Source organism: Podarcis muralis, chromosome 9, assembly GCF_964188315.1.
Source record: "Podarcis muralis chromosome 9, rPodMur119.hap1.1, whole genome shotgun sequence".
Classification (NCBI taxonomy): Eukaryota; Metazoa; Chordata; class Lepidosauria; order Squamata; family Lacertidae; genus Podarcis; species Podarcis muralis.
In genome coordinates, this window is record NC_135663.1 from 53,743,070 (window position 1) to 53,769,298 (window position 26,229).

At 40.4% G+C, this 26,229-nt stretch overlaps 1 protein-coding gene across 1 annotated transcript in view; it reads right to left on the minus strand.

Moving 5' to 3' along the window:
• The window catches only part of SCFD2 (sec1 family domain containing 2), a 146,540-nt gene that overhangs the window by 73,976 nt on the left and 46,335 nt on the right, over positions 1-26,229 (minus strand). The window contains exon 5 of the mRNA XM_028745201.2: positions 24,046-24,295. Coding sequence (XP_028601034.2) covers positions 24,046-24,295 — 250 coding nt within the window. The remainder of the gene's footprint in view (positions 1-24,045; positions 24,296-26,229) is intronic.

The window sequence follows — 26,229 nt, forward strand, 5'->3', positions numbered from 1 at the left end:
TTGTTAAATTGTTAAAACAATTTAGTAACCCCAAGGGCAGTTACCAGCTTTCAGTAAGAAATGGCAACAGATAATGTCCTCATGATAATTTTATGAAACAAATGAAAACACTGCTACAAGACAAAGCTGCACTGTTAAAACATATCTAGTAGGTTCATAAAATGGTCAACATATATGGTTTGAGTAGCTGCCCAAATTAGCAATAAATACAAGTTAACAGTATTTAACTATACTCAGAAGTAATTTTCATTGAGTTCAAAGGGCCTTACTCTGTGGTCCTGTGCTCAGCTACTGAGGGCAAGCTCCACTGGGTGTCTTGGGAACACACCTTGCTATAAATAACTTTCAGAGACATGCATCCAACATATTAAATCACACATGTGCTGATCGCTCTTGAGTGGGGAGGTGCCTGTAAATATTTTTCAGTGTGTTTAAAACTCTGATAATACTTCTATTCCTATTTATTTCAGTTTAGTTTGGTGGCTAGAATAGACAATGTCTCACTTTGTTCCTGACATTATTATTTCTAAACTCAGAGATTTACAGTGTTGCCCAGTGACTCCTTATGTTGTTACACTGGCGAACAAATAACTATGGTATGGCTGGTAAATTCTGGAATCTGCTTCAGCCTATTCTGTGGTTTGTCATTCCAAGTGGAATGGGGGGAGCAATGCATACACACACACACACACACACACACACACCCATTAAGTAGGTGTTCAGCATATTTTTCAAGGTCAAAAAAATCACAGAAGGCAGAAATTCTGCCCATTGCTCAGAGTACTATTTAAATACTTTTGAGTTTTTTGGGAGGGAAATTACTACTACATTATTTTCAAATGCCTGTGTTTTGGCTCTGCATATAGAAAGTCCACATTATTTTAATATATTCAGCTTTAAGTCTGTTTCCCAGACACAGAGGAAACTGGGTTCAAAACAGATATGAAAATGACAAACTATGTTAACATAAAAACTGCATTTATGTGGGGGAAACCATTTACAAGCTGCCAGCTAGATGTGCTTACTTTAATTCCAAATTGACTAAAAGCCCCACTCCCGCCGGAGAGGACAGATGGGTGTTAGTATTTAACTAAGTCCCATCAGCAAGCACCTGAGTCAAAGTTAGATAGCGCCTCCACTGCCTTTTCAGATAGATGGGAAAATTCAGTGGCTGAACACTGAGCATCTATTTTAATCTTTAAACAAGACACTATCGCTGGCAGGGCTGAAGGAAGAGAGAAGAGAAAACTCTTCTTATAACCCTCTCGTTTAACTTCAGACGGATGTTAATGGTACAAAGCCAGCAAAGTGATAAATAGGTTCTGGCAGAGAATTCTTCCTACCTTGAGCAGTACTACAGTTTATCGTTCGTTTTAGCCATTCAGAACAGGAAGTGGGGTGGTGTTGCCTCAGTGTGTGTTCACAGATACTTCTTTGGCAAATACTCTGTGCGTACTAAAAAAGCATAAAAATGGCTTTATTTCATGAGCAGATTCATCTCCAAAGATCTGCTGGGGGAAACCCAGCAACTGGGGAAGCCTCGGCCAGAGTTAAAATAGCTAGTGTATTCACATCTTCACAGTGAACAAAGGGGTTGACTGATTCACCAGACAAGCAATTGGCTAATTTTACACTGTGGGAAAGATCACAGACACTCATACACAAATTAACAGCATCTGCCACTCCAATTCAAATGAGGATTAAAATGCTGCTCTTCACTCAACTCATAATTGGAGCATTTTCATTTTTCTATTGCTGTTTATAACATCCTTGATGACTCTAAGGCGCAAGGACTCTTTGCCCAAATCTTCTATAATTAACAAAGGCTTATTCACGTAAGCAATCCTGTTGACTGTAACGGAATAAACTTTAAGATAGGCACCATGCAACTAGGGATGTTAAGCAGACATTCCTTATTCATCCTTGATTCAATTTATCAGCTACCCAGTAATAAAAGTTTTTCTGGGCTATATGCAAAGTAAAAAATACATTTAAAATAACAATTACAATAGGACAGATCAAGAAGCAGCAAAGAGGATAAGTGATTATCAATGATCAGTTAGAAGAGTGAGTCAAAAAAATGTTTTCAGAGAGCTGGTATTAAGTTTGTATCTTAAATACACTTAGGCACAATTAATGTGATCAGGGAGGTATAGGGGATGCAGATACCATCTGTAAGGAGGAACCTCATATGTTGATTAAATGACATGGTTCTTTCTGATGCTAACATATACTGGTCAGGGCCAACATGTTACATATTCCTTATCTGAGCTAATTTCAAATCAATCTGAGTTTTCCTTTGACAATTTAGCTTTAGTCAGCGCATGATAACCAATCATGTGCTTTTGCATAGGCATGCCTAGGCTCCAGAACTTCTGTGAGCAGATCTATTAACTTGCACGTAAGTAGAAGTAAGTTATAATATGTGCATGCACAAAAAGCATATGCAGCTGACCAGAATCAGATGGTAACGGGGGGCAGGGGGAGTCAATTGGATTTGAAACAAGACCACATAAGGCTGCAAGAACTGACCCTTCTCTGAAGTACAGTAAATCTAGCTCAGTGGGATTTACTGCAGGGTTAAAGGTAAAGGGACCCCTGACTGTCAGGTCCAGTCACAGACGGCTCTGGGGTTGTGGCGCTCATCTCACTTTACTGGCTGAGGGAGCCGGCGTACAGCTTCCAGGTCATGTGGCCAGCATGACTAAGCCGCTTCTGGCGAACCAGAGCAGTGCACGGAGACGCCGTTTACCTTCCCGCCGGAGCGGTACCTATTTATCTACTTGCACTTTTGAAATGCTTTCGAACTGCTAGGTTGGCAGGAGCAGGGACCCAGCAATGGGAGCTCAACCCATTGCGGGGATTCAAATCGCCGACCTTCTGATCGGCAAGCCCTAGGCTCTGTGGTTTAGACCACAGCGCCACCCGCTGCAGGTTAAGATTAGGGAATTGAATTGTTTGCAAAATGACCATTGTAAGCAAAGAGACCTTTCAAATGTTGTGTGTGTGATTTATTTATTAGAAAGATTGATATCCCACCTTACAGGATACAGATCTTTCCAAGGTGGCTTGCAAGAACATTAAACTGCATTTTTAAAAACCACAGCAAACAATATCATAGGAGCAGAAGAAGTAGCCTTACAATGAGTCAGACCTATTGATGCATCTAGCTCAGTACTGACTGGAAGCAGCTAGCCAGGATTTCAGGGTCCCCCACCCCCAAACTTGGATATGTCAGGGATTGAACCATGGGCCTTCTGAGCACATGGCAGATGATCTATCACTGAGCCACTGTCCTTTTAAGGTCAAAATATGGAAAGTAATTAGGCTCCTTCCTAAGGGGCACTTGGTAGTAGAATGGCCCTATGTGTGTGGTGAGAGAGGACAGTCCAGCTGCAGCAGGCCCCAATGTTTTTTCACTTCCCTCCCTTTCTTTCCTTGCTACAGGCCAGTCGATGGCAAATGACCTTGTATTGGGAGGGAAAATCCGGCTGGTATCATGTAGGGAACGAAGGCGTCATAATGAAGAATCAAATACTATTGCACAATTTTGAAATACAGTTGCTTTGTAGCGCAACATTTATGATTCAGATAGCTCCCTACGCCATCACCATCTTAAAAGTGTAAACACCGGGGGAGAATCTCAAAATGCTTCTCATATGTAGCAAGCATAGGAAGGAAAGCTGCACCAAAGTGATATAGATTTCTATATTCATCTCAGTATTTGCTGTTTTCCAAATGTTGTGTTGAATTATTATCAGCAAATTTTTCCAGTTCCAAAATATTTTGCACCACTTTGGCACAGAAATGTTGAGATGGGCATTTTGGATCAAGCTGCTGCCTCAGTTTCTAATGGCAATAGTTTTATTTCACAAAGTCTTTAAAGCAAGCGCTTAATTTTTGTCCTCTTTGAGGAGGCACTCCCTTCATAAGACAGGATTCTGGTTTTGGTTTTTTTAACCTACAGTTTTGTTGTTCAAGTTAAGGAGGTCTGTTTAGCGTTACTCGTCTGCAGTGGAAACGGACTATCAAAGAATAAAGAAGCAGGCTCAGACTGTAAGGTGGGAGGAGGACATGAGACTTAATGATGTGTTTCATGCTGGCCTCAAGGACTGGCAGCACAGCTCGACGCAACCGAGGGAGACCCCTCTGCATGCGTAGCAAACAGAAGCCACCGGCCAGCCGTCAGAACAATAAGTTCAGCCTTTGATTCTTATGTTGCTACTGTCCAGCACATAGGACCCTGTGTTCATAACTGCTCTGAGTGTGCTGTATCTCTAGGATCTTCTCTGTGGCTTAATGGACTGGAGGTTGTGGTTCGGCTCATTTTCCAGATAGATACAGGTGACCAGCTGTGAGAGGGTAATTGCCACGTCAACACAGAAGCCTATCTGACCATACAACCTCCATACAAGCCTGCTCAGCGCTGCTCCTGACATCCAATCGGCAGCAAATAATTTCACAGCAATAAAAACAAAAACTTGGGAGCAGCAAAATCAAAGCCCGTTATTTCCAGCCTTAAATTGCCAGCAATTAAAATCTCATATCCTGGTTACAAACTTTTGGCCGAATAACAATTCTTTTAAACATTTGGGTCTCGTTAGAGAAATGTGCCATTCTTTCGTTTCTGGCTAAGAAGAAAACTCGAGATATTTCAGCTTATAAAAAGTAGGTGCTCTCTGCAGAATCAGTGTTGATGAGAACCATACCACCGAACAGGAAGTTCAAAAGACAGAATGGCAGATGAGAGCTGCTCCATCTGTTCTGGAAACGTATAACTGTACTGCAGAGGCCAAAACAACTGACAGAGCTAAGTCATTATTCATGGAAAGACTCTGAAGCCTGGCCATTTGTCAACTGCAGGCCCAAACGGGCTTGCAGGCATCACACACCGATTAGTGCTCTAATAACTGTCACATGCAAGAGGTGTTGCTGAAACTGACTGCTGAAATTTGGGGGCCGAGGCAGGAATAAGTACGTCTCTCATAGATTGACCTCAATGACCATCACTGAGTGACCTTGACTAGGTGATCCTCAAGTGCTGAGATGCCCCTTTTCAAGGAAAAGAAACGAGAAAGACGCTTGCATGGAAATTTGGCTGTGAGGTGTGATGGGTTTTCTGGAATCCCAGTATTCCTTTTGACTTCAGTAGCTTAATTCCATCGTTAAGGCCAAAGAAAATATGTAACCCATCAGATGCATGCATCAGCAAAGAGGACCAATAAAAGTGGACTGTGACAAGTCTGCTGCTTTCACAAATTAGAATTGCTTGAATTCTTCAGGAGAACCAATTGAAACAGCGATAAATTTGATGTTTGGCTATGGTGGTCTATACATTCACTCCCAAGCAGGGTTTTTGTGGTAGTGATGAAGTCTCTGGTAATTATTAGCTCAGACCCTTCAAGTGTCCCAATTTTCCAGCAATGTCCCCAATTTAGAGAAGCCATCCTGGTTTCTGATTTGATCCCAGAATATCCCACTTTTCCTTAGGATGTCCCTATTTTCATTGGAGAAATGTCAGAAGGTATGTAATTATCTGAAGGCAATTCTGCATAGGGAATTTTAAAAAAAATGTTTCATTATGTTTTTATATATGTTGGAAGCTGCCCAGAGTGGCTGGGGCAACCCAGTAAGCTGTGTGGGGTATAAATAGTAAAATTATCATTATGGAATGGGATGTCCCTATTTTCATCGGAGAAATGTTGGAGGATATGTTAGCTTCCCTGCTTGAATGTCACAAAGGTGGCAGACAGCTAGAAGGGCTTTGACCGTTTTGCTCAGACCCTAAAGAGTGTAAGGCGGGCAGAAGAGCCTTGGCAAAGAGAAAATGCCAAGCAAGTTGGGAAATCAGGGGGCAAGGAAGGGCCTAACACTCAGAGCTCTAAAATGTGCAAGGAACCTCTGTGAGACACCCTACCAAAAGATAACCCTCCAACTTGTGCTTGGTGACTGTGAACAGCAGTGGAGGGTGGCAGTGCTGATGTGCTCATCCCATACCCTCAGGTGCTTAGTTAAACCTTAACATGAATGCCTGCAAAGGGCTTCTGGTAAAAGTCTTGTAGTAGGCCTCTTCTAGCTTATGCTTACTAAGGGATCCACAGTGGCCAAGGTATCTAGTTAGTTGGACATGGGCTGAGGAGTTTGGTAGGCAAGGCTTCTGCCATCACCTTCATTTCCTAAGAATGCCTCTAGACCCACACGGAAAATGAATACTTTGCCAGAGGCCAGTACTTTGCTACTAAGTGCCCCCAGTTGCCCATACCTTTTCACTTAAAAATGGAAAAGGAAGGGGAGGGAGCTGTGGCAAGTGCTAAGGAAGGAGTTCACATTGGCAACCCAAGATTCAGGTACTGAAGAGCAGCAGGTCTCCATGGTGAGAGGCAGGAGGCTCTTCAAGGCCTGACTTCAGATGCCAGAGATTGAATCTGAAACTTTTACATGCAAAGCATGGGCCCAACCAACTAGCTACAGCCATTCTCCTCAAAGACTACAGTAACATGTGCTATAATGTTTGCTTGTGAAACATGGACCACTTATAAAAGCCATCTCCAACTCCTCGAAAGATTCCATCAAAGGTGTCTCTGAAAAAAATTACACATCACTTGGGAAGACAGGCGAACTAATGCCAGTGTACTGGAAGAAGCAAAGATCACCAGTGTCAAAGCAATGATTCTTCAACATCAACTTCATTGGACTGGTCATGTTGTGCAGATGCCTGATTATCATCTGCCAAAGCAACTACTCTATTCTGAACTTAGAAATGGTAAATGTAATGCTGATGGTCAACAAAAGAGGTTCAAAGACTCTGTCAAGGCAAATCTTAAAAAATGTTGTATAAACACCAACAACCGGGAAACACTGGCCTGCGAATGCTCCAATTGGACAACAGCCTTTACCAAAGGTGTCATGGGTTTTGAAGACACTCGAACTCAGGACGAAAGAGAGAAACAGGCTAAGAGGAAGGTACGTTTGGCAAACCCTCACCATGATCAGCTCCCGCCTGGAAAACTATGTCCCCACTATGGAAGGATGTGTGGATCCAGAATTGGCCTCCACAGTCACTTACGGACTCACTTTTAAAATCGTGTTTATGGAAGACAATCTTACTTGGCTATGAGTGATCGCCGATGTCTCAGTTATACTGCATTATTTGAAAAGCAAATCAACAAACATAATAACAGCAGTCAATAATCCACTTTGAGAAACAGGAAGAACCCTAACAGAAATTATGACTATACAGAAGGGAAATGAAAATTAGTTTTGTAAGGTGACCCATTTTTATGCCAAATATTCTAACTTTTTTTTAAAAAAGGCTTTCAGTATAAATGAACATCAGAAATTATAACACAGAAGCATCGTGGCAGAGTTGTTTCTTTAAAAAAATGAACAAACAAACAAAGCAGCATAGCTTCATTTTCTACATGTGGGAAAAATCTATTACAGTGGAAAATATAGTCTTTAGTTATTGTCATCTTTTCCTTTGTGTCGTGTGAGGAGGCATTTTTATGGTGATTCCAGAGAAAATGGGAAGGAGCCTAGACATTCTCAGTGTTTCTTATTATCTATTTTTCAGAAAAATGAATCAATGGTCAGAACGTTTATTTTAGATAGGGACACCCACAATATAATAAACTTGCCACTCAGGCAACCATTATGAAAACTGAAGCTGAATTAAACTGTGCTGCAGGATGCTGACCCACACATACACCCCACCTCCCTAGCTTTCTTGGACAGAGAAAATAAACTACCGTTCAATCTTCAGACAAGGGAAGAAATATATTGTGGGAAAGTCTTATTGAACTATTCAAAACGATGAAATTTCTAGAATGAACCAGAATGAAGTGTCTAGTTAAATCAGATTTACAGCCCAATCCTATACCTGATTAGCTCAGAAGCAACTCCCAATAAATTCCGCTGGATTTACTTTCTACCGAACGTGCACAGAATTACAGCTTTAAGATTATTTTTGCTTGCAAATGTCCACCAATAAGTCAAAGGACTCTTGCAGAGGGCAGGGAAGGATTGCTGTAAATTGCATGTCTACTTGGAGCAAATACTGAGTGCAATCTTTGTGCACACTTAGATTTTACTGCCTGCAACTGTAATGGAAGGAAGCTCGCAGAAGGGGGCTTTCACACAACCATTATCCCACTCTAGCAGTTTGTGACCATTAAAAAGCCTCCCTGGAGGGCCGGAGGAATTTCCTGACTAGTGTATGATAGGTGCAGGAGGATGCTAGGGGAAATTTCACTGCAAACCACTCTGCCCCATCCCACACAATTCAGAGGATTCTGCACTTCCCAAGAGGACTGGGGAGCAGTGCAAGGGAAAGGAACGGATGTGAAAGTCCCCTTTCATAATCTTCCTTCCACTCAGGAAGTCAGCATCCATGCTGCATAGGATACAAGAGCTACATTACACTACTAAACTCCCATTGACTTTGATAAGGTTTAAAAGCAGCCTAACCACATGGAGGAATTGTAGCTAAACCATGCTGGCAGGAAAAAAACCCCTAACGTACAAAAATAAGCGCAAAGGCTATACAGTGGTACCTCGGGTTACAGACGCTTCAGGTTACAGATGCTTCAGGTTACAGACTCCGCTAACCCAGAAATAGTACCTCGGGTTAAGAACTTTGCTTCAGGATGAGAACAGAAATCGCACAACGACGTCACAGCAGCAGCGGGAGGCCCCATCAGCTAAAGTGGTACCTCAGGTTAAGAACAGTTTCAGGTTAAGAACGGACCTCCAGAACGAATTAAGTTCTTAACCCGAGGTACCACTGTAGTACTAATCTACCTGACAAACCATGGCTAAGCCTACATTTGAAATAATACAGCCAACTTACACCTCTGAAATCATTAAGTGCATTTAATACAAGAAGGGCCAGTCCCAAGACAATAAACAGAAAGAAAAACAAAATAAAATATTTTACTATTATTGGTAATTTATATTAGACACCACTTTTTGAAACCAACCATTATGGAAAATTGGGCTTTAATTCATAGGGGTGCTATTCTGACAGTGTTAAAGAGTTCACACTCAAATCTGATGCTTGCAGCAGAGTCCTAATCAGTGCTGTTTTTCTAGAAAAAGACATAAACATCTCCTTTGTTCTCTTAGAATAGAAGTGGCGCCTACCTGAGAGGTGCCCGAACCAGGTTTCAGCAAGTTCTGGCTGCAAAAAAGTCCTGGTCTTAATTCAGATGTCACGCTAGCAATCTCTAAGCCATAGAAGTTAGTAAAGCCTATCAAAGTCAATGGAACTTACTTCCTAAGAAATGTGCTTAGGATCAAAGCCTTAGTATACCAGTACTGATTTTACAACACATTAACATCTAAATAATCACACAGTAAGGCGAAAATCTGAAACTACTAATTATGAGACATTGGTAAAAGATGTCCTATTAGTGGTGGTGACGTAACCATGATAAGGAGGTCATATTTCATCATCAGGCAGTTCAAAAGGATTCCTCTCAAGCCACAATCTCCATCTCTGGTTTATATCACAGGCTGCCTAGGCAGCGCTCACTTATATGTCAGCCAATACATTTTGTTCAACGTTTAAAATGCTGACACTTTCACGTGTTTAAAGTCAGAATAAGCTTTGGTTTTAAAGAGTGAGTCAGTCAAAAATCTTATATGGTAATAATTAGATACATTTTTTAAAAAAGAGTTGCATTATTATGCTTACAGTTTTTGTTTGCAGCAATAAAATGGCACAGGGTAACTTCTGAGGCATTTTTGTGAAGTACAGTAGTACCTTGGGTTACAAACATTTCAGGTTACAGACTCCGTTAACCCAGAAATAGTACCTCGGGTTAAGAACTTTGCTTCAGGATGAGAACAGAAATTGCTTAGTGGCAGTGGGAGGCCCCATTAGCTAAAGTGGTGCTTCTGGTTAAGAACAGTTTCAGGTTAAGAATGGACCTCCATAACGAATTAAGTTCTTAACCCGAGGTACCACTGTATGTAAATGTACGGCTTGGAGAAGAGTTAACATTTCACAAATCAGACTCAGAGGAAGGGTGAAATTGCTCTATTGACATTCCTTTCAAGGCCTGAACACAAAACTGCTGCCCCCAAATCTTTCACATGTGGTGGGCAGTGGGGCTGGCTATACAGTTGTCTCCACTGGGTACACCATGTAACATACAACTCAGGTAATACAGCTGTACGCTTGTATAGCCATGGGCCATATATTACATTAACCTCATGGACAGGGGGGAAATCTCACCCACCCACCGCAAATCTCCAGGTAGCAATTGTATAAATATGATACAATCCAAAGGTACTTGGACAGTCAAGGTCTTCAGCTCTTTTAGTAAGTATTCTGGAGTTTAATTCCAACTGTTCCCCATTAACTTATTAGGGTACTTTCAGGGCTTTTTTCAGTGAGAACTTGCTGGAACTCAGTTCTGGCACCTCTCAGGTGTGCGCCATTGTCATTCTAAGAGAAAGAGGGAGGCATTCATGGTAAGTTCTGGTACCTCTTTTTCTAGAGAAATAGCAGGGAAGAACTTCCCTTAATTTACGCCATGTATTGTGTTGCCTCAACTTCCTCCAAACCAATGAAATTTATGGTGGAATTTTCCTGTTCCAAAGCTCACCACCACCACCATTTAAGTGATGGCATACTCTAATAGAATATTTTAAATTAGGAGCCATCTGTTGACCTGGAAATCTGCCCTTCTTAGGTGCATAGGTTACATCTCTTCAATTCAGCCATCAGGGCAGCCTGGAAATTCGGCTTCTGGAGCTCATCATTTTGGAAGCACTTACCAGAAATGAGACACTGTACGGTATCAGGATTTCCTATTTTTGTTCCAGGATTATAATAATAATAAAAAAACCCTGCATGCCCAGCAATACCTTTGACATTCACTCTTTGAATAGAAGCTTCCATTGGCAACCCATGTTTGAATCTTAATGGGAGCTTTAAAGAAATTTATGATATAGCATCTGTTCAAAGAAAATAAATCAAACTGGGTATGTATAAATTCTGGACTGTGGCCCAGGTATATCTTTTTTAACACAAGGGCCAAATCTTTATTAGAGTAGACAGCAATGGATTATAACAGGAGAAGTGCATCTGGATTGGCTTTAACTGGCTCTAACACTGTCATGCTAAAAGGGCCTGCAACTTAGTCCTCAACAATGTAAAAAAAAACTTGCATTCCAGCCATTTTCTCAAAATGTAAAACACTGAGATATGTTACACTCCCCATAATTTAAAATATGGGAAATAAAATGTACTTCATATAATGAATCAAGATGAAAAAGCGTCTTGCTTGAAATATTTTATAAACAGAAATGTTAATATACACTTTAAAAACTGCTCACATTAAAGAAAAAAAACTGCTCACTGATGAAAAGAACTGCTCACTGATGAAAAACACGATTTGCAATAAAAGGATATTATTTTGAAAAGTTAGATCCATTTCTTACTACAAAACTAAGCAAATTTATACAAATCATTCTGGAAATATATAGACCATAAAAATATTTGTAAAAATATACTGACAATGGTCATTATCTTAAAATGGAATTTTAAAAGACATATGTCTTAATTTATCAGAAGGTTGTATTGTCATAAACATAACTTTTATGGAATCTACAAGACTCAAAAACAAGAATTTCCAGTCATTAAGCCTGGCAAGGGCTTAACGTTTCTAACCTCCTAACTATGGCTAATGTTTCAAGCACAAATGTAGCCATGTCTAGAAGATAGGGAACATTACATCTTCATTGAGCCATGGTACTTGGTTTGTATTGCCTCTGTTGAAACAATTCATATGAGCAGGCTATAAAAGGATCTTTGCTCTTTTTAACTGCCCCATATTCATGCGAATTGGATTTCTGTTGGAGGTGCAAACATTTCAAATAGTGTAACAATTTGCAGATATGTAGTACCTCCACATTTTGAAATGCTTTGCTAACTTAAAAAACAACATGAGAAAGAATATTTGATTTGGTTTTTGTTTCGGTTTTTTAAAAAAAGAGTTTTCCCCAATAAGTAATTACTCAGAGTGAACTTTGCAATATTATGCAGAAATTCAAAGAATACAGTGGTGCCTCGCAAGACAAAATTAATTCGTTCCGCGAGTTTTGTCGTCTTGCGATTTTTTTCGTCTTGCGAAGCACGGTGTTGTAAAAGTTTTGGAAAAGCTTCAAAAATCACCAAAGTCTTTAAAAACCTCAAAACAGGCTACCACACCGCGTTCTATGAGTTGCTCCTCGAAGTCAAGTCGCAACTGTATTAACGGTGTTAAGAAAAAGGAAACAAACTTGCAAGACGTTTCCGTCTTGCGAAGCAAGCCCATAGGGAAAATCGTCTTGCGAAGCAGCTCAAAAAACAAAAAACCCTTTCGTCTAGCGAGTTTTTTGTCTTGCGAGGCATTCGTCTTGCGAGGTACCACTGTAATTGGATCCAGACCGCTAATACTCCCAAGCCAAAAAAAGAGAACCACCTTCTTTGATAAACCGGGCCGATAAGCAAGCTGCACATTTGCATTATATGCATTTGCTTTACTTTGATCAGTAGTCATTCCTTAAAAGGCAGGCAAACGAGAGCAAAACAAAAAACAAAACCCCAGACCCTTCAGCTTAACTTTCTACTTTGATACACTGAAGACTGAAACCTTCTTGAAGTGATGCAAGAGCCATCCAAAACCAATCTAAGAAGTAAATACAGTGGTACTGTGGTTTTAAGAACAGCTTAGTTTATGAACAACTTGGATTAAGAATGCTGCAAACCCGGAAGCAGGTGTTTTGGTTTGTGAACTTCGCCTTGGAAGCAGAACATGTTCTGCTTCCTGTTGAGTGTACATTGAGTCCCCCGTCGCTATGGGAAAGCACACCTTGGTATAAGAACACTTTGGTTTAAGAATGGACTTCCGGAACGGATTAAGTTTGTAAACCAAGGTACCACTGTAGAAACCTCACTCAGTGTTTTCATCAGCTCTGTACTGAAACTTCTGAGTTATGGTTCTCTATCCTGAAGGTACAATACCACCTTCATCACAATACAACCTTAACAAATTATTTGCTGCATTTGTATACTAAACCTCGATTAAAAGAGATAATTTTACACACATATATAGAAAAAGTATCTCTGATTCCTATTTTAAACAAGTGTTCAGCTAGCACATTCCTAGATACAACCAGTGGTAATTAAAAACAGCAATACTGTTTTTTCATAGATCATAGAATTGCAGAGTTGGAAGGAACCAAAAAGATCATCTAATCCAACCCTCTGAAATGCAGGAATCTCTTGCCCAATGTGGGACTTGAATCCATGACCTTGAGATTGAAAAGGAATGCCAGATTACTCAAGTACAACTTTTTGACAGAGGGAATGATAATAAACCAACATTACAATCCAGATAATATGTGGTGTCACACAGCCACACTCGTACAAATCTCAGATTGCAGGAGCTCACTAGAACAGAAGGAAATGCATGTAGGTTCAGTAGAGTCTAGCAGTAACTGTTAACAGCAGGCTAAACACAACTGCAATCTGTGCCCTTCACTGTATTACTCAGAAGCAACTAATTTAATGGCAAATAGCCTCCCTGGAGACGATTCTAGCAGCTACTTATGAAGTAAGGACTTGCGTATATAATCATTTATGGTCAAATAACTTCTTAATAACTCTAACCTCAAATTAATCAAGAGACTATGGATATTCATGCTTTCTTTGGACCCAATTTACCTTGGAATAACTGACTCAATAAACTTAACAACTGGAGTGACATCAGCAGTTATGACGAATTGACAGTCTCAACACATCACACAACAGGCTATTAAGTCAAAAGAATGGTCTAACTTACACTTACACTCAGAAGTGCTAAGACAGAACAGGTTCAGACTGTTCTTTCTCAATTATTAATACACAAATATATATCATTTCAAAAGGTCCCAAGACGATAACTGAAAAGAATACAGCGGATGCAGCTATGTATGTATGAAAAACGCAGGATATTTCTGCTTCATTTGACAATAAACCAAATCCTCCATAAAACATGCTTGTTGTTAAAACTATGGGAGTTACAAGAATTAGGAGCCAGATCAATGAAACACGCTTTCATTTCAGGACTTATTTAAGGTTTAAGGACTTATTTAAGGTTTATACCTTAAAAAATCATTATGGAATAATCATAGAAGATTTGCAGTACTAAAGGTTCCAGCAAACACACAGGATTCTAGGATACAGATACAGAATATTGTTATTAATGTTAGAAAAAAAAATCTCATAGGTCACCTCCAGACATCCTTTTTATTTTCTCTACTCTCCTCTGGCCAAAGGAGAGAAATCACCCAGATATTTCCAGATGTTTCTGAAATTTATCTAGTCATGGTTGGTGTCTAGCCTAACCAAATGAGGGGGCACTGTTGCTGTATAGGACACCTCTCTCAGCCCCTCTCCCTCTGTATCTTTCTTGCTCTGACCTCTCATTCACACACACACACACACACACACACACACACACACACACACACACCATAAATCTTGAGGGCTACAGGTTAGTAAGCCCTGATATAGAAACTTGAAGCAAAGTTTCACAAACTGGAACAATCCTTCTGGATTTAGAATGTCCAGGTTTTATAATGGTAGAATGCAATTGATTCCATTAGGTCAAACTAGGGCAGGCACCCCCCTACCTGAGTAACTGAAGGGACAATATTAAGGTTGGTGGCAGTGACTCAAATAGTTCCGTGAAACCATAAATGAGCAAATGATCCTCTAATATGACTGGTCATTTTTAAGCAGGGGGCCAGCCCACTGTCCCTCAGACTTTGGGGGGGGGGGGACTATATATTGAAAAGGAAAAAAAGAATGAATTCCTATGCCCCACAAATAACCCAGAGATGCATTTCAAATAAAAGGACACATTCTACTCATGTAAAAACACACTGACTCCCGGACCGTCCGTGGGCTGGATTTAGAAAGCGATTGGGCCGGCCCTGGTCCCTGGGCCTTAGTTTGCCTACCTATGTACTAGAAGTAGCCTAAAGCAAGTAGATGAACATTAAGAATGGAAGGATAGGACTTTAATCCTTTACCCAGTCAGATCAGGTCACAAGCGTCCTATTTAATAAATCCCTATTCATGTGAATAGCAGGGGATCATATTCTGACTTATTTCCTTGGTTTGTTAACCAACGTTAAACCGGAGTTCCCCATTTCAGATGTTAATAGGGAACTCTGCTTTAATTCAAGTCATGATCTTTGCATCAAATCCAGCACGCAAAGGGAGGGGGAAGCACTCTGCCATGATACTTGTTCCCAACTTCCACAATCATGGATTAGGAATGGTTTATGGTTTATGAACCATTAATTTCATACATGCTATTTCACTGTTGAAAAACCAAGTCCCAATGAGCTTCAGCAATAAAAAGTGTTGCTAAATCATGAGACAGTTTGGCTCCACATATTCCATAGCAACAATGGAACACTTGTGGTTTCTTATGTTTTAAGTCCCTGCACATCTGCTTTCAACAGAAAACCTACATTTCAGCCCCTAATTTCTACATGAAAACCTGTATGATATGCAAGCTGGGAGGCGGGAGTGGGTGCTGGAATCTGGATTCCATAAAACCTGAAAGGATCTAAATTATACCCAGGACAACTACTGAAGGCATCATACAGAACCATAGTTGTCCAGTTACAATTGGAAGGGGGGGGGGGGATTGCCGTTATTAGTATGATGTCATGGTGTCTAGGAGTTGTGGATTCCTAGCCAGAAAAAAACTTGGAGAAATCTGGAATGGAATTGTTCCAGGGGATGATTATTTAGGCACTCAATGTGGATATTTAAATTTTCCAGCTCTTCAAACCCATTGTTATAAACAAGAAGAAAACCAACAGTTCAAGCAGCTTACTGAACAGCATACCATCTTGGCATTCTCAGCAAAAAATGCTGATAGGTTATACCTTCTATAAGCACATTTACAAATGCTACAAAATGTGAAACTGCATGCTAGGCAAGAGCCAAAAAAAAAAGGGTGTTGTTGTTGTTTTAAAGGTAAAGGGACCCCTGACCATTAAGTCCAGTCATGGCCGACTCTGGGGTTGCGGTGCTCATCTCGCTTTATTGGCCGAGGGAGCCGGTGTACAGCTTCCGGGTCATCTGGCCAGCGTGACTAAGCCACTGCTGGCGAACGAGAGCAGCGCACGGAAACGCCGTTTACCTTCCCGCCGGAGTGGTACCTATTTATCTACTTGCACTTTGACGTGCTTTCAAACTGCTAGGTTGGCAGGAGCAGGGACCGAGCAACAGGAGCTCACCCCGTCGCGGGGATTCGAACCACCGACCTTCTTATCAGCAAGTCCTAGGCTCTGTGGTTTAACCCACAGTGCCACCCGTGTTCCGTTGTAGTAGGACATACACACACACACAGTTTCACAAAGTAAGCAGACAGAAAAGAATACTCCTGTTTTAAATATGTGTGAACAGCGTTCTCTGGGATCTTTCCAAAGAAGCCACATGTATGGAAAAGAAATGGTTAGGTGGGGTAAGAGAAAAGCGGAGTTCCTATTAAAAAGCATGCAGATTAATTTTAAACACAGCTTATTGACTAATTAAAAAGTTTACTTAAACTTGTTTTTTAGACGACCTTCTAAATGCCCGTCTGCTTATGTATTTTGAGAAATGTAAATAGCTAATGGATATTTCGACATATCAGTTTCCTGCTCCAGTTGGCTGACTTGTTAAATTGGCAGGAGTTGAGGGGCCAGCAAAGCTAAAAGCATATATCTTTTGCTTTAAATAAGGGGGGCAGACAGACATGTTACGGACACCTCCGTGAAAACTGCCATCCAGTTTAGGGTCTGCTCAGACCAGGTGCTGAAGAGAGGAGTAAACAGTGAACACCTGAAAGCATAATAAAAAGTAGAGCTTTTATAGGAATTATGATCTAAATTCCATTTTGAATACCATACTAAAATAGGAGCTGACGTATATTTATCTAGTTTAAAAGCCATGACTCAAAACCAAGTCTTAGTACACAGCTAAAGAATCAGATATCAATTCCCAATTTTAGCATTTTAACTATTTCCTAAAACACAGCACTTGCCTGTATAATATTTAGGTTCTCCACTTTATCCCGAGGGCTCAGGGTGCATTATGGCAAGTTTTCTAATCACACACGTTTCTTTTTGTGTACTAGCTTATGGTGTAACAGAGGCCAAAGAAATTTATCAGCTTAAGCCTATCCATGTTTACTCAAAAGTAAGCCCTACTGTGATCAGTGCAGCTTACTGTTAGGCAAGTGGGCATACGATTGGGATCCAAGGTTGCAATCCTAAACATAGTTGTGAGTATAAGCCCTTTTGAACTTACCTCTGTGTAAACATGCATAGGATTTTGCTGAAAAATTATATTTCTTAGAAATAAAATTTTTAAAAGAGATATGCCGGTTAATCCTATGCAAATAGGATGTCATGCACATAGTTAGCTCAAAATTAAGCTCCACTGAGTTCAATAGGATTGCTTGTTGTTTTTCTACTTCTAGATAAGTATGCCTAGGATTGCACTCAAAGAAACCCAGTTCTGTTCTGATTTACTTGTATTTACTTGTATTAGATGTACTAATATTTCAAAGTCTCGATGCCCCCCAGCAACATGTCGTTTCCCCTACCAGATTTCACCTCTTTTATTTAGATTTTAGAAGTAGAAATGCTTTTCCAATAGGAAAAAGAAACTGCATATGTCAACCCTCCGCTCACCATAATGTGACCCAAATTAGTTTTGAGCACAATGTTTTCCTTAACATTAAAATACGATCTAGACGTATCAGATCCACATCTTTTGTATGGATGGTTTAGCTTTTAATTCAACGTGTATTGACCTTCACAGCACATTATAAAGGATCTCTGATCTAAGGGTTTTCTTGAAGGCTTTGTAATGAGTACATTATGGTCGAAAAGTTGAAAAAACTGTGCATACATATATATATATATATATATATATATATATATATATATATATATATGAGAGAGAGAATACCTTCGGGGCATGCCCCTTTAAAGCAATCTCCTCCTGGATGCAGGTTGTCCTCAAAAGAGAACTAGAGGCATAATTTTTCTTCCAAGATAGCAGCCATAGGAAGTGATAGAGAATTGGAGCTGGAGGAAAACAGGACTTTTAAATATGTCAAATAGGCTGCCTTATCAGTGGAGTTTGTCTACGCCCAATTGTTCTTAGTACTCAAGATTTTTGTCCACCCCCTTTTTAATAGAGTTGAAATGAATCCCATCCCTTTAGCGCTGTTATTTTGTATGGTATCATATTGGAAAGGGGAGCCATTTGGTTCTAGACTGGTTCAGCTAGTCTGGGATTTCATCTTTCACTTGTGCTTTTCACCCTCTCGTCAGGAGACAGTAGCCAGCTGGCATCCATTAAGTCTAGGACCCGTGGCATTGTCTCACCTCAGCTATGGGCCTAGGTTCTAGAGTTACCCCCAGAGTCACAGCTGATGGGGATATGAAGTGAGCTCAACTTCGCATTTTGGCATTGTTTTAAAATTGTGTTCAGCTGTGGACAGGTGTTTCAAAATAAATGTAAATTACACATTTCAAGCTCTACTTTTAAGATCCTATTTTCTTTTATAGCTGCCAAAAGAAATCTTTTAACCGAAGAAGACTGTTTGCCATTACAGTTTACTACAGTGCTTGGCCTAAACCTTTGCTCTTGATTTCTGCTGGAAACAGTGATGAGGGATATAAAGCTGTTACGAATTAGTCACTAGAAAGCCCTGAACGGTTACAGTCAAGTATCCATTGCATTTGAATAGCTCGCTATAAACAAACAACTATGAAACTATGTGGTATGTAATATTTTAGAGTGATGCCAATGAGAAGAGGTATTTATCATCCTGTCACTTTTATTATTTTAGAACATACTGAGAAATTCAGATTAAAGACGACTTACTATGATAGTCATATCTTTTATATATGTATTTGACATTACAACTGGAGCTGCATGCAAGGAGTCCCTGGCAGATCATTCCCAAAAATGCCAATCATCTGCTTGGAGAGAGCAGAGAGGGACTGAAATCTGGATAACCATAACTTTGGCTAATTCTGTGACGAGAACTACATGAGCACAGCCTCAGCTGCTACACAGGCCTTTGCAATATCAGAAACTGCATGCACAATTCCTCCACTGGTTGGAAATATGTGTGAGGAAGCCTGCTTCCAAAGACATAAATGCCTCTGGGTGGATTAGGGTGAAAATGTAAGCAGCTTTCTCCCCCTGCCCCTTTTAAATTTTATTTTGACAAAGTAGTAATCATTAATAAATAAGAATAAACATGTGCACCCCACCACCAAGACCATTCCATTGTAACTGTCCAACCTCCCAAAATTTCAACACCTCTTGCGATGGTTTGACCCCTTTCTGTTTTAACAATACAAATTCTACAAACACCGTCTCCATATCTCCTCAAAATCATTTCTCCTGCATATATTCCCCGTCTTACCTTAATGGCACATGTTAATTTATCATTAATAGCTATATCCCTAAGCGCCTTTCTAGGCTTCTTATTTTTAAAAGATTCTTCAAACGCCATCCGTTTCCAGATATTCAATCTTTTTCACAACAAAAAAACGCAGATATATTATTACTTCTAATGTGTTTGTACAGTGTTAATAAATATGTGAAGCAATGTCCAACTCTACTGTCTCTTTCACTGCTACTGGTAGAGACTTCTAGTTCTATGTAAACACACATTTGTCATATGCGATAGTACGCACATAATATAGATTTTGCTTTATCCTATACAGATGTAAAGGAAGAACCAAGTATTTATTGAGAGCACATCTGGTTCATTTGCAAGAGAACTCTATGGAATTGTCCTTTTCTCCTCCCTCCCCCTCACTCTCACTCACGTTCTAGCAATTGCCATGGATGTCTGAGACTGATACAGCTATTTATTAACGTTAGCCAATGCGGTTGGCTATCTATGTACATCTGTTGTGTAGAAATGAATGGCAAGGGGGAAAGTGATGGCTCACATTTTCTCTGGAGTCTCCAATGCAGCCACAATAGAAGAAACAATATTTTGTCGAATGTGCCAGAAATCTTATGCAGCGTGGCTGTGCTTTTGTTTGCACGCACACCACATTTTTTTCCATCTGCATTATGTTCTGCAACAGTTGTTTATTTTGTACTTCCACATAAACAGCTGTACTGGATGCTGTACTAGTCTATGCCTGGCAGGATTTGAAAATTGTTACAAATGAGTTATCCACACGATGGAAAAACTGAACAGTAACCTATTTGTGCTATTTGCCACATGTTCTTTAATCATCTCAGTTAAAATCTCCAGTCCTAATACAAGTACACACACAAATCATGTCTGGATGCAAAAATGTTAATTTGGGCCTTTCCTAATTTTTTTCTTGGGTGGTGTGAAAAAATCTCTCAAAGCTTTCTTGTAGTAACATTATCCAATAAGAGTTGAAGAAAATATTTTCAGTACATAGACAAAGGTTAGTTTAAAAAACAACAACAACATGCTGAACATATCTGACTAGCTACAAAAGGGCTAGAGGAAGAATGTGCTAGCACTGCCAAGGACCCATAAGTACATGGGGCTCTGAATTTCCTCGAAGGTCTTGCATTATTAGCATTGTGCTTCTCTCTTGATGGTCGCCACAGGGGACTTGACCATGCAAGTTTGCTATGGCCACTCTAGCAGTCATAAGCTTACTTTCTATAAGAAGAAAAAGAGTTTGGACTTGATATCCCGCCTTTCACTCAAAGCGGCTAACAATCTCCTTTCCCTTCCTCCCCCACAACAAACACTCTGTGAGGTGAGTGGGGCTGAGAGACTTCAGAGAAGTGTGACTAGCCCAAGGTCACCCAGCAGCTGAATGTGAAAGAGCGGAGATGTGAACCCGGTTCACCAGATTACGAGTCCACCGTTCTTAACCAGTACACCACGCTGGTTCTTCTGAGACCTCAGAATTGGAATTTCAAGGTCTGAAAGAAATCAACAAAAATAACCTGAACCCTACTGTCTATGTCAGTTAGGTTGGTTGGCATTCGTCTCTCTTGGAAGACAATGGAGGAGTGACCAATGTGGGAGAGACATGTTTTGTTGCAGCTGGGGCAGATGAAGGTATTCAGTTCTGCTGCTGCAGATTCACCATGGCGTTTCTTCTCTCTGCGCTCCTCCTAGGGGTCAATTCCTCCTCTGGTCACTGCTATGGATACACAACTTGATTGCCTGCCTGCAGGCACTGTGGTCGTCTGCAAGGAATTCCCACATGAGCCTTTGGATAGCTTCTAATAGGTGTAGATCTGTTCAAAGTCAGTGCACCTTCAAAAGCACTCCATGCGTGTTCATGTGATTCAGACTGTAGGCCAGTTTCTGCAGTATGTATCACAACACTTGAAACAGTTGCAGAGAAGTTTGCTCCAGGGCCCAACCTGCTCTGGCATCTTTATAATTCCTACCAACCCCAGTTGATCACAGGAGCAAAGTCAAGCGTGATCTCTGTAGAGTTTAATAGATTAAAACACACACCAACCATTACTCTGTTAGTAATTAAACCAAGTGAAGTGTGTGCTAATGGCATCTATAGGCCTCACACAAGTCCTCCCAAGAGCAGCAAAACCCACGGACAAGAGCCTAATGGGTGTTTTCCTTTTGGTTAGCCAATATTCACATTCAATAAAACATTCAATGTTCATTTTAGAAATGTTACTACTTGCAGTGCCAGAGAAGATAGATCAAGTGCACAAAGTAGTGGTTTACTGAAGATGCCTTTTGAATTTCCAAAGCCGGCATTAAGTACATCGATCAAAAGGGAGGGGAGCTGCTTTAATAGAGAGAAATGCAGCCAAATTTAAGAACATAAAACAGTTGTAACAATTTCTAAAATTCAGTAGTAACTTTCAGCATTTGCTTGGGTGCATCTCCAATATGGCTTGTTGTTGTTGTTGTTGTTTAGTCGTTTAGTCATGTCCGACTCTTCGTGACCCCATGGACCAGAGTACGTCAAGCACTCCTGTCTTCCACTGCCTCCCGCAGTTTGGTCAAACTCATGCTGGTAGCTTCGAGAACACTATCCAACCATCTCGTCCTCTATCGTCCCCTTCTCCTTGTGCCCTCCATCTTTCAGAACATCAGGGTCTTTTCCAGGGAGTCTTCTCTTCTCATGAGGTGGCCAAAGTATTGGAGTCTCAGCTTCAGGATCTGTCCTTCCAGTGAGCACTCAGGGCTGATTTCCTTCAGAATGGATACGTTTGATCTTCTTGCAGTCCATGGGACTCTCAAGAGTCTCCTCCAGCACCAGAATTCAAAAGCATCAATTCTTCGGTGATCAGCCTTCTTTATGGTCCAGCTCTCACTTCCATACATCACTACTGGGAAAACCATAGCTTTAACTATATGGACCTTTGTTGGCAAGGTGATGTCTCTGCTTTTTAAGATGCTGTCTAGGTTTGTCATTGCTTTTCTACCAAGAAGCAGGCGTCTTTAATCCTTGGGGTTGAACCTAACGGCTGTGAGCAGACTTCTGATTGAAAATGAGCTTCTTCTTCTTTTTACCTCCACCTTTCTGCTGCAGCTCTGTGACTTCCAGAAAAGCCACTCCTTTTATCTTTTTCCAACGATGCCCCTCCACAAGAGAGCCATGAGGAGCTGGTGGACATTTTGAAAAGTTGTGGATAGATGACCCTCCAGAACAGTGTGGGACATGGCATGGGGGGGGGGGGGGGGAGGCAGCGGAGAATGTGGGGTTCATCAGGAATTGGGGTATGGAAAAAATGCAGGGAACCCCATGCATGACTACAAAATGTCCTCTGCTTACACCAGAACAGCTAGATGCAAATCACTGAGTTCACCCACATACACCAAATGCTTCCTTTAAGCCACAGAATCCACACTAATAGGAAAAAAGCAGGAAGTTACAGGATGTATCCCAAACGACTATATTAACCCCCCATCAAATGAAACTGAATCACAGATGTTGACCTAAGTGGATAGACGTGGAGGCCTTGGCAACGTGGAATTAAAATCTTTTATCCAACACAGAGTCCACACATTGCAGCGGAGAAGGAAGACCCTTTGATACACTTTTGTAGTTTAGTACCTACCTGACTGTGCAACCTTGTTTGAGGAGATAAGGATAGTCACATCATTGTGAGCAACATCATTGGGAGTGGTTAAAAATATAAATTTTCTGTGTTTTTTTAAAAAAAGCCTAGTTATCTCTACTGCTTCACAACATGTAAACACATAAAAGCTTTCTGAACAAAGTAGTTTACTTAGTGCACTAAAATTATTTCCCAATTCTCTTTTCATGCCTGTTCAGATTTTGGACACTGATAGGGCAACAGTTGCTTTAGTGCCATTACTTTTAAAACCATTTTCTCCTAAAAAGAATTATCCCAACTAATTGGGGATCACCTGACGAATGTTGAAGATATCACAAGGCCGTGTAGCCAATTAGATTTGGCCAGTAGGCAACATCATGGAGCCAATTCAGGAGTTCTGGCAATACCTTCTAAACTGGCGCACTGGCCTTTTTGCAGCACTTCTGAAAAGTTGACAGAAAGCAGAGGACACTTTCCCCAGCCCAGAAACATTTGACTACAAAGAAACACCCCCTCCTTCAAGCTTTGCATGAATTACAGCTAGGCAATCTCAACTCTACACTCCTCACTACTTTAGCCTGCACAGAAAATCATTTACTATGCCATACATCTCTAAAACCCTGGACATACGGCATTGTTTAGGCTGCAATTCTACATGCAATTACCTAACAGTAAGTCCCATGGAACTCAATGAGGCTTACTTCTCAACAGATGCATATAGAATTGCACTTAATTTGCTAGAATAGGATTTCATTCTCTTCAATAAATGTGTGTGCAATATGTTTTATAAATAAATAGTTAAAGCAAACAGCAGGTATTAGCAGCACCCTTAAAGCCTCAGAATAATTAATCTATTTTTAATTGATGGAAGTCTATAGCTTAAACTGTGTCTGAACAGGCCTGCTCCTTGAACAAGGAAGGGAATCTACACTTACCTGTTATTTTCTGCAATAGGAAAGGCAGTTCAGGCTCGTCACAGAGAGACTGGACGAGAGCCTCTTTCACTTCTCTTTCAGCTTCATCCAACTCTTTTCCAGTTTTGAGTTCCCCAACTATGGAGTAAATATACACCAGCAATACAAGGAAGTCTTCAGGGGTATAATCATCATCTGTCCTGTTCTTATGAGACTTGATGATAGGCAACAATTGGTTCAGTACAGTAGGTAATGTTGAGTCCCCAATATTCTGCAAATAGAAAGGGGGTTGGGGGAACAACCATGTTATAAGAATTTGAAGGAAGGCTGCATTGTGGTTCATATATTGTTTCACAGAGTACAGCTTAGGTAGGTTCGTCTTTAAATGAGAAGTGAATCAAATTTCTCCCTGATATTTACAATGAGTTATTGCCCTTCCCCTCAAAGTGACTTGATAGTTGCCTGGATCTGTTTCAGTGTGGGATTTTATGTAAGTGACAGACTTTCTTGGGGCACAGGAACATACCCTCCAAAGTTTCTCTGATGAAAATAGGACACATTATTATTATTATTATTATTATTATTATTATTATTATTATTATTACCCCGCCCATCTGATTGGGTGGCCCCAGCCACTCTAGGTTCAGAATAAAACATTAAACATTTAAAAAACTTCCCTTTACAGGGCTGCCTTCAGATGTCTTCTAAAGGCTGTATAGTTACTCATCTCCTTGGCTTGGGGAGTTTTATAACTCCATATCCTCCAACAGTTCTCTGGTGAAAATAGGGATGTTCTAAGGAAAAGAGGGACATTCTGGGATAAAATAAGAAACCAGGGCAGTTTATGTAAATCCGGGATTGTCCTTCTTGGAAAACAGGGACACTTGGTGGGTCTGCAGGAAATTGCTTCAGTACATAGTGGTCACTGATTCTGGACCCAAAGTTTTTTTAAAAAAATAGATAAGCCACACTTTCTAAAAAATATTTTATTTCATTGACTACTTGGGCCTTTTGAAAACTAGTGTGCAGCCTGCCATAAGCATAAAAGGTAGAACGGATTACAAATTAAATAATGATAATTAATATCAGCATACAATTTCTGTTTCGTTTAGAAAAATAACTGGAAGAGGCAGACATCAGGCTGGCAGTGGAAAATAATTTGATGAAGAGTGTAGAAAACATTTTAACCATAGATGAGAGTTTTCATGTGCCTTACAGCACAATCCTTTGCATGTCTACTCAAAAGTTAGTCTCACTGAGTTCAACAAGAGGTAAGGGTGTACAGGATTGCGGTATTAATCTCATAGGTCAAAAACCGCCAGAATTTTTTCTTTGGCAAAGTTGACTTTTTATGCATGAGAATAAACACATGAAGACCCTGAGGAAAGACAATGTTCAAAAGCAGTGGGGAACTCTGCATAAAACAAATTACTACTTCCCAGCACCAGTCTGCCGCCTGACTCTCTCTTGTTTTGCACTGTTGTTCCTACTGATATAAGAATTATATAATTACATACCTGACATGTCTAAAGATGGTGTTTTATATTACAACTGGACAGCGATACATATGAAAACAGGCAACAAGCCAGCTTCTTCAGACTACATCCAAACACCACAGAGCTTGGAAATTTGCCTCAAACAAAACCCTATAGCAGCTTGTCATTAGCCAGCACCTCTAAATGATTTAGGAGCTCTCTCTGATGTTACAAATCAATCAATTACACTGATTGAACAGCCCTGAAAAAACCAACAAGTTTTAAAAATGTAACTACCCGTGACCCAAATTTCCTGCTGGTTATGTTGGCCTCAGGTTAGCCTTGTTTGTCTATCATCAAGGGGTCTAGTAAAAATAATAAAACGAGGGTCAATTCTGTGCTTCTGAAAACCCCCATAAAAACAGTCACACTAGTCAAGGTGGGTCCAGCCAAAATGACTCTCTACCACCTTTCTTTACTTATTGTTACTTGGTTATTTTAGCACGATACAAAGGTAGCATGAAAGGAGAGGGGTTCCTCTTCTTCTCTCTTCTCGCTAGTCTGTTTTGTATTAAACTGGAACTAAGAAATAATCTACTATCCCTGAAGAAAAAGAGGTGACGTCAGTTTGCTGACTGCTCCAGTTTGGGTTTTGGCAGGTTGGAGGGAATAAGAAAAAAAATGTATTTCCCAAAGAAAACAGTTTTATTTTGCAAGATGTTACACATAA